Genomic DNA, 12,337 nt, shown 5'->3' with positions numbered 1-12,337 from the left:
TTAAAAGCTCACTCCAACAGCAATGAGGAAGGAGGGAACAGTAGGAGCAAAATTAAAATCGGAGATTTGACATGAGGCCACTGTAGTGGTTCAGGCAAGAGACAGTGCACGCTTGGGCCAAGACAGTAGCAGTGGGAATAGAATAGAAGATCAGAGAGATTTATGTGGGAGAAGCTAGTATTAGCTGTTTTCGTGTGTGGACGTTGTGGATGTGACAGTGTGCAGTTTTTTGATGAGCTAACTATGACTGCTGTGGGGATGCTGCATAGTCTTCCTCCACCAAGCCACTGAAGAGTTACTGAATACACAGCGTACTGTGAGAGCATTACACCCCTTTCTTTGAAAGCTGTCTTTTTCATGTTGTTGTTAGATACTGAGTCTGCATGTTCTTAGCGTAGTGGTTGAGAGCTGGGTTATGGTGTCAGATAACTTATCTTCTGCTGCCTCCTCAGACAGATTACTAAACCTCCCTCAACCTGTTTCTTCATCTGTAAGGAGGAATAGTATGTGAGGGCAGTGCTTGTCACCTAGTAAGTCACCACTGGATACATATTATTTGTTATTATTAATTGGCAAATAATATAGTCTTTGTTTCTTAGTGTCTTTATTTCTGAAGCTTTGGCCAGGAGAAATTTATAAACCAAGTACCAAAGCAATCAGTGACGGTTACGTCTATCTAGTCTGTAAATTTCAGCTGGTCCATCCTGCAGAGCTGCAGATGTCACTCCTCAGATTATGCATTATGTACAAACAAATGAGTGTGGACATTTACCAGGACTGTTAACTTCATGCTTCATAGAGCCACACAAGTTTAGAAATGGGAGAGGGCTTAGAACACATAAAAGTTAACATCTTTGGCCGGGTGTGGTGGCTCATACCTGTAATCCCAGCACTTTGGGAGGCTGAGACAGGCGGATCACCTGAGGTCAGGAGTTTAAGACCAGCCTGGCCAACATGGTGAAACCCTGTCTCTACTAAAAATACAAAAAATTAGCTGGGCATGATAGCGGGCGCCTGTAATCCCAGCTACTTGGGAGGCTGAGGCAGGAAAATGGCTTGAACCCGGGAGGCGAAGGTTGCAGTGAGCCGAGATTGCGCCATTGCACTCCAACCTGGGCAACAAGAGCGAGACTCTGTCTCAAAAAAAAAAAAAAAAAAAGTTAACATCTTTGAATCTTCAAGCCCAGGCAGTAGCACGGACAGATGGTGGGGTGGGGCCCTGCCAGCCTGCTGAGCCGCCGCCTGACCTCAAAGTTGTTATCGTTTCAAGCTTGCTCAGCCCCCACTCCTTCGTTACTAATTTATTTGGATTTTTATTGTAAAGTTTACAGAAATCCCTTAAATCTTCAAAAAGTTACTAGACTCTGGTCGTTTATCTGTGCAAAATTTTCAGATATTAGTGTATACCTCCTATTTATTTTCCTCATGGTATAATTCTTTTTACAAAACAACAAGCACAAATTTTCTAATTTAAGTCTGCATTTCACAACTGCAAGACTACTATTTTTGTGTAAACCAATTTTTTTTCAAAGAGACACCTCATGCACATCTCTTTGTTACTTGAGCTTTTGCCAGCATGTTTCAATTTGTTATAGTAAGTTTATCTGTGGATTATTAAAAACAAATTTTGTTGCACTCAGAGTGATATCACCAGCGAGTTGAGTACCACAATTATTCAAGGCAGTCCAGCCGCATTGGAGGAACGGGCTATGGAAAAATTGAGAGAAAAAGTTCCATTTCAGAATAGAGGAAAAGAAACATTATCATCTGTTATCCAGAATAACTCTGATACAAGAAAAGCAACTGAAACTACTTCTCTGAGTAGCAAGCCTGAATATGTAAAACCTGACTTTAGATGGAGTAAAGATCCTTCCTCCAAAAGTGGAAATCTGTTGGACACCAATGAGGTAGGTTTGACATCAAACCCTGAGGAATTGGACCCGATCAGGCTGGCTCTCCTGGGCAAGTCAGGTCTGAGCTGTCAGGTGGGGTCAGCCACATCACACCCTGTGTCCTGCCAGGAGCCTATAGATGAAGATCAAAGAATAATTCCTAAAGATAAGTCAACTGCTGGCCGTGAGTTCAGTGGCCAGGTTTCTCATCAGACTACCTCTGAAAACCAGTGTACTCCTATTCCCAGCAGCACAGTTCACAGCTCTGTGGCTGACATGCAGAACATGCCTGCTGCTGTGCACGCACTCTTGACACAACCCTCTCTCAGCGCTGCTCCTTTTGCTCAGCGGTATTTGGGAACACTCCCTTCAACTGGAAGCACCACCTTGCCTCAGTGCCATGCTGGCAATGCCACAGTCTGTGGCTTCTCAGGAGGCCTTCCCTATCCAGCTGTTGCAGGAGAGCCTGTGCAGAACTCTGTGGCTGTGGGAATTTGTCTAGGATCAAATATCGGCTCTGGATGGATGGGTACCTCTTCCCTCTGTAACCCATATTCTAATACCTTAAATCAGAACCTGCTAAGCACAACAAAACCTTTTCCTGTGCCGTCTGTTAGTACAAACTGTGGAATTGAACCATGGGATTCAGGAATGACATCAGGATTGGGTAAGATGCTTTTTCTCTATTATTATTGCTTGCTATTATTTTCTCAAATGACACCACAAAGCTAGTTTGTTTCAAGGAGTTACTGGTTAGCATTAATTCCTTGTAAGTTTTGTGCTTCTTCCTAAACTGAGAACACCGTATATTTCTGTGCAAGCGTCCCTAAAGTTGGCTTAGAAAAACGCTACACTTATGCAGGTGACAGGCTGCCTATGGCTCTGTCTTCCTTATCTCTCTTTTGCTCTGCCATTCCAGTTTTGTGATTATTTCCCCTAGGAAATGTCCAGTTTAGAATTGAATCCCAGAATGAGTGAGTGCCTCCACCTTGTGAGTCTCTGGGTGGCTGCTGTGGTGGAGAGGCAGCACTCTCGGGTGCATTTGTGGGGCAGCTTCTCTCTGGGAGCTGTGCTTTTACTGACATGGTGCACACGGCCACTGGGGTGCTGTCTTCTCTGCCCTCCGGAGCAACTGCATGAGGATGTTGGAACATAGGTGGTAGTATTAAAATCTGATACGTGTCCACATCTGGAAAGTTAGAGCCTCTGGAGTTTTTTTTTTTTTTTTTTTAGGATAAGAATGACTTACAATTTATGAGAGAAAAGGAGATTACTTACAGGCAGTAACCTCAAAGAATTGATTAGCCGTAATTGTGAGTTTGATCCAATTTTAATTTTTCTTTTCCTGCGCTGGATGGAAGCAGGAAAAAATTGTTGGCAGGCCTCTGAGGCTCATGCAACATCAAGGACTCCTTCATCTGGAGCACTTTGACTCTAGCTCTGTGTAAACAGGCCGTCTTATAAACTCATTGCCATTTAACAGATTTGGCTTATAATCAGGGGTTTGCTGTAACTTGCATTTTTGACTGTGCCTTATTCTCACCCAGGGAGTGTCCGAGTGCCCGAGGAGTTGAAGCTTCCTCATGCTTGCTGTGTCGGGATCGCTTCCCAGACCCTCCTCAGTGTGCTTAATCCAACTGACCGCTGGCTGCAAGTCAGCATTGGGGTCCTCAGCATTAGTGTTAATGGTGAAAAGGTAGCTTTCTATGTCTTTCTCATTTAACCTAACAGTTGCATTGTGATTAGGTGCTTGATTTCCCCCATCTCTAGTGCTAGGTTCTCCCTTCACGCCTTTATTAATAATGCACACAGTCATTGCCATGGTATCTTTCTCTCAGACCCCTTTTGTTGTAGTGCTTGTAGAGTGTAAAGTGAAACAGTTTTGCATTTTCCATCATTTATTATTTATATTTTATTGTTATTTATTTGTAAAATCCTATAAATTTGCTTTTAGTGCTATTATTTAAATCATCAAAAGTTCTGAGTTTCTTGTTTCTACTTGTCAGTTTTGTTAAAGGTGATTGAATATAAGTAACCATGACTTATAAAAAAAAAAAGAAAGCAGTTACTCTTGGAGCTTATGCCTTCATTTGGCAAGGGAAGTCTTTTTGACTAGTTTATCTGATGATTTTCTTACATGAGCTTTTGAAATACCTGGAAATGCAGTTTTAATATGAACTTTTAAGACAGATGTCTCTTACATGATCAATTACAGTTGCTATAATTCTAGACTCTAAATCTTCTCTCCTGGTTACAGTGACCATTTGAACATTGGTGAGTGGGGAGGGGGGATATATGGTCAGCAGCTGTTTTGAAATGTCCCAGTTTTACGACTGTTACTTGTGAATCAGCATTGGTGGATGCTTCCCTCGTGCCTCTTAGTGGCCATCGTCTGCCTGGTAAAATAAGATCGCCTCCCCCTACGCCGTCTTGGTTTTTCCCCTCTACTTCCAGTCCTCAGGTTAGATGAAAAGTAGGTGATTGAAGGAGAGGATTGAGGGTGGAAGGTGAGCTGTGAAGACTTTTTGGGGGCATCCTGGAGTCTGTGAATGAAGCAGTGTTGTCTATGGAAGTGGGGAGTAGAAAAGAAGATCCCCATTGACAGTGAGGAGGGAGGGTGGCTGGAGTTGTCACTGCAGTCGAGGCGGAGTCAGGGCTGTGGGACCTCAGCGGTTAGCCTGACTCTTCTTCCCCCCAGCCCCCGCCCACTGCTGTGTTGTGTGTGCTAGAGAGACTTACAGGGCTGTGAAAGAGTGACCTTTGTCAGTGTCCTTTTTAAGACAAGTGAGTGTACGGGTCAATGTGCTTGCTTGGAGGTGGACTGGGGAGACAGCCTTGGTGCAGCAAGAACATTCAACTCAGGAAGCATTTGACTCGTTGTACTTTAGAGACCATAAATGACAAGGTTTTGACATTTTTGAAGAGATAATAAATGTTTTAATTTGGCAGTTTGAGTGATTGGGAAAAGGAATCTTAAACTAGGTGATTCTACTTGATTTTCAGTGTGAAGCCATTAATAATGAACTTTATGGCTCTTTTTTGAAGGTGGATCTTTCAACATATCGTTGTTTAGTTTTCAAGAATAAAGCCATCATAAGACCTCATGTCACAGAAGAGATAAAAGTGCTTTTTATACCATCCAGTCCTGGGGTTTTCAGATGCACATTCAGTGTTGCTTCTTGGCCATGTTCGACAGATGCTGAGACCATCGTACAGGCAGAAGCTTTGGCCAGCACCGTCACTCTCACTGCCATTGCCGAGAGTCCTGTTATTGAGGTACCTGTTTGAAAATGAATCTTTGTCATACCTGGCGTTTTAAAGAAGACTGTTTAACCTTAGAAGTAAAATTTGGGAAAAAGAAATTTGTGAACGAAGGTGCCACAAAATTAGTTTCAAGCTGAACTTTGGTTCTTAATATCTTTTTATTTCAAAATTTAAAATTATTTTTAGTTTTACAGAAACACAAGTATACTTGCTTAGATATCTATAAAGCAGAGTATAAGGTTAAACACTATTTTCCACTGATTTCCATTGTATTATTAGATGTGCACTTAGCAACATGCCAGTGGTTCATATTCTTTTTATATTTCTGTACCTGGAGATTATTTGCCAGCTAGAAAAGTTTCCCTTCTCTAGTCACCTATTTTCTGGAAGCCAAAGAAATTAGGTCTGGCCAAGTTGGGATAATAAGTGGTCATTGGATTATATGCTCATTTAGCATGATGACTCTCAACCATGGCTGCACATTGGAATAACACTGGGGGCTTCTAAATGTACCCCAAGACCTGAGTCCCACTTAGACTGACTAAATCAGAGCGAGGGAGGGTGTGGCTGCCTCTCGGCAGTTTTCAAATCTTCCCAGATGATTACAAATCATAGCCTTAGTTAACAACCACTGCTTTACAAGAGCTATCTCCTCTTAGTTGATGGTGAAATCAGAACTAACATTGAAAAAAATTAAGGAATGTGAGAGGGAGAGATGGGAGGGTGCAGAATAGAGGAAAAGCAGAACAGGTCTTGATACAGTCCTGAGTCGCTTAACAATAGGGATATGCCCTGAGAAACGTGTCCTTAGGCAATTTTGTCATTGTGTGAATATCACGGAGTGTACTTACACAAACCTAGATGGCACAGCCTTCTGCACACCTAGACCTTATGGGATAGTCCATTGTTCCTAGGCCATGTACCATTGTTCCCATACAGCTTGTTACTGTACTTAATACTGTAGGGCAGTTGTAACACCATGATAAGTGTTTCTATAGCTAAACATAGAAAAGGTACAGAAAAAATACATTATAAAAGATTTAAAAAATGGTACATTTTATAGGGCACTTACCAGAGGACTCGAAGTTGCTCTCTGTGAGTCAGTGGTAAAGGCCTAGGACATTGCTGTACACACTTGGAGACATTATAAACACTGTACATTTAGGCTACACCAAATTCATAAAAGAAATTATACTATGATGTTATGATGGCTATATCACAAGGTGTTAGGAATTTTCCATCTCCATTATAATCTTATGGGATCACTGTCCTGTATACAGTCCATCATTGACCAAAACATCATTATGTAGCATGTGACTTTAATTAAAAATTAGTTGATTTCAGCTGGGCACTGGCACACACCTGTAATCCCAGCACTTTGAGAGGTCAAGGTGGGTGGATTGCTTGAGCCCAGGAGTTCGAGACCAGCCTGGACAACATAGTGAGACCATGTCTCTACACAAAATTTTAAAAATCAGCTGGGTGTGGTGGTGCATGCTTGTGATCCCAACTACTCAAGAAGCTAAGGTGAGAGGATCACTAGAGCTCAGGAGTTTGAGGCTATAGTGAACTATGATCACATCACTGCACTCCAGCCTGGGCAACAGAGCGAGACCCAGTCTTAAAAGGAAAAAAAAAATGAACTAATTTCCTAATATGTGAATTGAACTTAACATATTTTGCTAACCACACTTAACAGATGTTACTGATATCCTCCTAAAGTTAATTAGTTGTTTCAGGCCAGATGCGGTGTCTCATGCCTGTAATCCCAGCACTTTAGGAGGCCGAGGCGGGCAGATCACCTGAGGTCAGGAGTTAGCAACCAGCCTGGCAAACATGGCAAAACCCTGTCTCTAGTAAAAATATAAAAATTAGCCAGGTGTGGTGGCGGGCGCCTGTAATCCCAGCTACTCAGGTGGCTGATGCAGGAGAATTGCTTGAACCTGAGAGGCGGAGGTTACAGTGAGCTGAAGTCACGCTATTGCACTCCAGCCTGGACAACAGAGCAAGTCTCTCCCTGAAAAAAAAGTTAATTAGTTTTTTTATTCCACAAAGCTGTAACTGTGACTTGCAGTTTAGAGGTAGGTGTTGGGGATGAGACACAGGGCAGCCACTCTGGGAGATGGGTGAGAATCACCAGTGTTTTCCCCACAGTACACGTTCTCTAGGGGAATGCTTAGTAACCTAGCTCAACGACTTTATTTTCTAGGGCATGGAGGAGGAATTTGATTGGAAATGTTCTTTATAAAGTTTTTTTTCCATGTTTTTGTGTTCCTGTGTTCTTGTGTTGATATTTGCACATATTATAAACTTTTAGTGATCTTTTTCTTTTTGGCTAAGTGCCATTTTATATACTTCTCAGACAGCTCTGCTCTGCTTGCTTTTCTTTAGGTCAAGGATTTTTAGCATTAACACTACTGCCATTTTGGGCTAGAAGATTTTTTGAGGGTGGGAAAGGCTGTCTTGTGCAGTGTAGGATGTTTAGCAGCGGCCCTGGCCTCTACCCACTGGGTGTCAGTAATACCCTTTTCCCCACTGTGATAACCAGTAACGTCTCCAAACATGGTCAAGCCACCCCTGGTAGGAACCACTGAGAACTGGTGTTATTAACCTCCTGCATTTAAATACATTTCACTATATCAGACTGTTGAGCCTACCTTTAAGCAGTTTACCTTTCTGTAGCAGACATGATAAATCACATTTATGCAATATTTGGCATTGCTGTGTCCCGAGCGGCTCACATATATCAGTGGTGTTTGGTAGTAGAAGGCAGTGGTTCCCTACTGGTGTGCTCATTGGAATCACCTGATGAACTTCAAAAACTACTGATGTCTGTGTCTGAGCTTTGAGTCCAACAAACAGACAAGTTTGGGAATCACTGGTGTAGGGAATAGTTCAGTGTTAAGCCAGTTAAAAGCTGCCTTCTTGGAGGAGTGGAACTAGAGGAATTAGGCCCTGATGGTTCAGTAGGATTTGACTAGGGAACAACATTCCCTGTGAGAGAGCATTCAGGAATTTTATATAGAGGCCACATGCATAGAAACTGTTAGATTACTTTCTCAACGTGATAAAGCGTCTCCCAGGTACATAATACAAATGTTACAGTTTAAAGTGTATGCACCTTTATTTTGGCTAGATATTGCCAATTTGCTCTCTAACTTACATTCCTAGAAGAAATGTGTGCAGGTTCCTGTTATGGCTAACATTTGGTACTGTTAGATTTTTTTTTTTTTAATCATTCTGGAGTGGTATGGAATTTTTTTTAATTTAAAATTTTTCTTTTATTTAAAAAATTTTTTGTGGGTACCTAAATAGGTGTATGTATTTATGGGGTACATGAGATGTTTTGTTTCAGACATGCAGTGTGAAATAAGCACATCATGGAGAATAGCTTATCCCCTCAAGCATTTATCCTTTGAGTTACAAATAATCCAGTTACATACTTTAAGTTATTTTAAAATGCACAATTATTATTGGCTATAGTCATCCTATTGTGCTGTCAAATAGTAGGTCTTAATTCATTCTTTCTATTTGTTTAGTACCCATTAACCATCCCCACCTCACCCCCAACCCCTAGCCTTCTGAGCCTTTCATAACCATCTTTCTATTCTCTATGTCTGTAAGTTCAATTGATTTGATTTTTAGAAACCAGAAATAAGTGAGAACATGTGATGTTTGTCTTTCTGTGCCTGGCTTATTTCACTTAACATAATGATCTCCAGTTCCATCCATGTTGTTGCAAATGACTGGATCTCATTCTTCCTATGGCTGAATCGTACTCCATTGTGTATATGTACCACGTTTTCTTTATCCATTCATCTGTTGATGAACACTTAGGTTGCTTCCAAATCTTAGCTGTTGTAAACAGTGCTGCAATAAACATATCTCTTTAATATACTGATTTCCTTTCTTTTGGGTATCTACCCAGCAGTGGAATAGCTGGATCACATGGTAGCTCAATTTTTAGTTTTTTGAGGAACCTCCAAACTGTTCTCCATAGTGGTTGTACTAATTCACATTCTCATCAACAGTGTACGAGGGTTCCCTTTTCTCCACATCCTCACCAGCATTTGTTATTGCCCGTCTTTTGGATATAAGCCATTTTAACTGGGGTAAGATGATATTTCATTGTAGTTTTGATTTGCATTTCTCTGATGATCAGTGATGTCGAGCACCTTTTCATATGCCCATTTGCTATTTGTATGTCTTCCTTTGAGAAATGTCTATTCAAATATTTTGCCCAGTTTTTGATTGGATTATTAGATTTTTTCCCATAGAGTTGTTTGAGCCCCTTATATATTCTGGTTATTAATCCCTTGTCAGATGGGTAGTTTGCAAATATTTTCTCTCATTCTGTGGGTTGTCTTTTCACTTTGTTGATTGCATCCTTTGCTGGGTAGAAGCTTTTTAGCTTGATGTAATCCCATTTGTCCATGTTTGTTTTGGTTGCCTTCGTTTGTGGGGTATTGCTCAAGAAGTCTTTGCCCAGATCAATGTCCTGGAGATTTTCCCCAATTTTTTTTTTTTTTTTTTTGAAATGGAGTCTCGCTCTGTCACCCAGGCTAGATTGCAGTGGCGTGATCTCGGCTCACTGCAACCTCTGCCTCCCGGGTTCAAGCTGTTCTCCTGCCTCAGCCTCCCAAGTAGCTGGGATTACAGTCATGCACCACCACGCCTGGCTAATTTTTGTATTTTTAATAGAGATGGGGTTTCACCATATTGGCCAGGCTGGTCTTGATCTCCTGACCTTGTGATCCCTCCACCTCAGCCTCCCAAAGTGCTGGGATTACAGGCGTGAGCCACTGTGCCTGGCCCCAGTGTTTTCTTGTAGTAGTTTCATAGTTTGAGCTCTTAGGTTTAAGTTTTTAATCCATTTTGATTTGATTTTTATATATGGCAAGAGACAGGAGTCTAGTTTCACTCTTCTGCATATGGATATCCAGTTTTCCCAGCACCATTTATTCAAGGGACAGTCTTTTCCCAAGTGTATGTTCTTGGCACCTTTGTCAAAAATGAGTTCACTGTAGGCCGGGCACGGTGGCTCATGCCTGTAATCCCAGCACTTTGAGAGGCCGAGGCAGGTGGATCACGAGGTCAGGAGATTGAGACCATCCTGGCTAACACAGTTGAACCCCGTCTCTACTAAAAATACAAAAAATTAGCCAGGCGTGGTGGCGGGCACCTGTAGTCCCAGCTATTTGGGAGGCTGAGGCAGGAGAATGACGTGAACCCGGGAGGCGGAGCTTGCAGTGAGCCGAGATTGTGCCACTGCACTCCAGCCTGGGCGACAGAGTGAGACTCCATCTCAAAAAAAAAAAAAAAGAGTTCACTGTAGGTGTGCGGATTTGTGTTTGGGTCCTCCATTCTGTTCCTTTGGTCTGTGTATCTGGTTTTACGCCAGTACCATGCTGTTTTGGTTACTGTGGCTCTGTAGTATAATTTGAAGTTAGGTAATGTGATTCCTCCAGTTTTATTCTTTTTGCTTGGGATAGCTTGTCTATTCTAGGTCTTTTGTGGTTCCATGTAAATTTTAAGATTTTGTTTTTCTATTTCTGTGAGGTAGTATGGACGTTTTAACAATGTTGATTGTTCCAGTCTGTAAACACGGAATGTTTTTCTATTTTTTTGTGTCCTCTTCAATTTTCTTCATCAGTGTTTTATACTTTTCATTATAGAGGTCTTTTACTTCTTTGATTAAGTTAATTCCTAGGTATTTAATTCTATGTGTAGTATTGTAAATGGGATTACTTTTTAAATTTCTTTTTCACATAGTTCAGTGTTGGCATATAGAAATGCTACTGACTTTTATATGTTAATTTTGTATTCTGTAATTTTACTGAAAGTTTTTAAATCAGTTCTAATAGTTGTTTTTTTTTTTTTTAAACATGGTCACTTACTTTAATAACAATACATATACCATGTTATCACCATGGGACGTAAATTCAGGTTAGACAAGATAATTTCCCAAGTGTAATAGCATTCTGTGGTATATAAAAGTTTGTGTATGTTCTCCAGCCAAACCAACTTGCTCAGAGGTCATTAATCACTTCCATTATAGGTAATTTGTTTAGTTTAATGTTTACAGTTCTTAGGGAGAAAATAACACACATTTAAAAATTGTTCATTTTTTCCATGAGTGCTTAAAATACATATTTCTATTTCATGATGACATTTAAAAATTATTCTAATATAACAACAGCAAAAATATAGTCTGCAGTTACAAAAGAACTAAACTAGAATCCGTAAGTTGTGCTCATGTGTACAATTGTGATTCTTTAATCAATACTATTCCTATGCAGCTCTATTGTAAGCTTTTGAGATTTGGTTTAAACACACACACATACATACTGGCAGTTGTGGGAGGCTTTACAAGTTATATTCCATGCACTCTTTGGACAGAGTTCTAAAAGAGCCAGCCAGTCCACAAGACAGGCAGAAAAAAGTTAAATTAACTGGGGCAAATAGGACTCTTATATAACATCCAAAACATGAGATTCTGCAACAAACTGGGGGTACTACAGGGTTGGCCTGGTGTCTTCTCTAGAACTAATCTCATCACACAGTTTAAGATGGACATTTCAACACCATCAAGTGCATTTAGGTGACATGTTTCTTTTATGTTAACTCGACGTCCTTGAATGGCCTAGTTAGTAAACTAGTCACTAGTAATTCGGTCACCAGGCAAATCAAGCCTGCAAGAAAGGAAGTCAATATTCAAAATGCCATGTTACCATCTGAACTCACTCAAATAGTTTACTTTCAACATTAATATGTAACTTCAATAATGAGATGTCTAACTAAAGCAAACTTCTTCAACAAGACAAAGACAGCATCTCATTTAAATGCTCATCTTTTCCTTCCATATTACCTTTGACTAATGTTTTAGTTCTAAACAATTTTTACAGTCCCAACATTAACATTGTTAACAGATTTATCAAGCTATTTATACATCTTTTTGCTAACCATTGCTTCATGAATCTCTTGCTTTTCCCTTTGTTACGGACTCTGTTATCTACATTTAAAGTGAATTTACTTCAAAGTTTATTTCATGTTTCTAGTTCTTGGGTTACTAACGCTTCTACTAGTTACTTTTGCTGAGTCTTCCTGATTTTCTTCTAGTGGCTTCTGATTTTTTGATATTTAAAAATTTTTAATGTGAGCTCACATTCATTGAGGCTGCC

At 40.5% G+C, this 12,337-nt stretch overlaps 1 protein-coding gene across 25 annotated transcripts in view; it reads left to right on the top strand.

Moving 5' to 3' along the window:
• CEP192 (centrosomal protein 192) overlaps positions 1-12,337 on the top strand; it is a 133,506-nt gene that overhangs the window by 62,591 nt on the left and 58,578 nt on the right. For all 25 annotated transcript variants that reach the window (XR_010152010.1, XM_063795899.1, XM_063795898.1 and 22 more), the window contains 3 exons: positions 1,641-2,559; positions 3,440-3,588; positions 4,938-5,168. Coding sequence is in view for 24 of the 25 variants with exons in the window: in XM_063795899.1 (XP_063651969.1) it covers positions 1,641-2,559; positions 3,440-3,588; positions 4,938-5,168 (1,299 nt within the window). In the remaining variant the exon portion in view is untranslated. The remainder of the gene's footprint in view (positions 1-1,640; positions 2,560-3,439; positions 3,589-4,937; positions 5,169-12,337) is intronic.

The sequence above is a fragment of the Pan troglodytes genome, chromosome 17, assembly GCF_028858775.2.
Source record: "Pan troglodytes isolate AG18354 chromosome 17, NHGRI_mPanTro3-v2.0_pri, whole genome shotgun sequence".
NCBI classification, from domain to species: domain Eukaryota; kingdom Metazoa; phylum Chordata; class Mammalia; order Primates; family Hominidae; genus Pan; species Pan troglodytes.
This window is presented reverse-complemented; position numbering and strand designations above follow the sequence as displayed.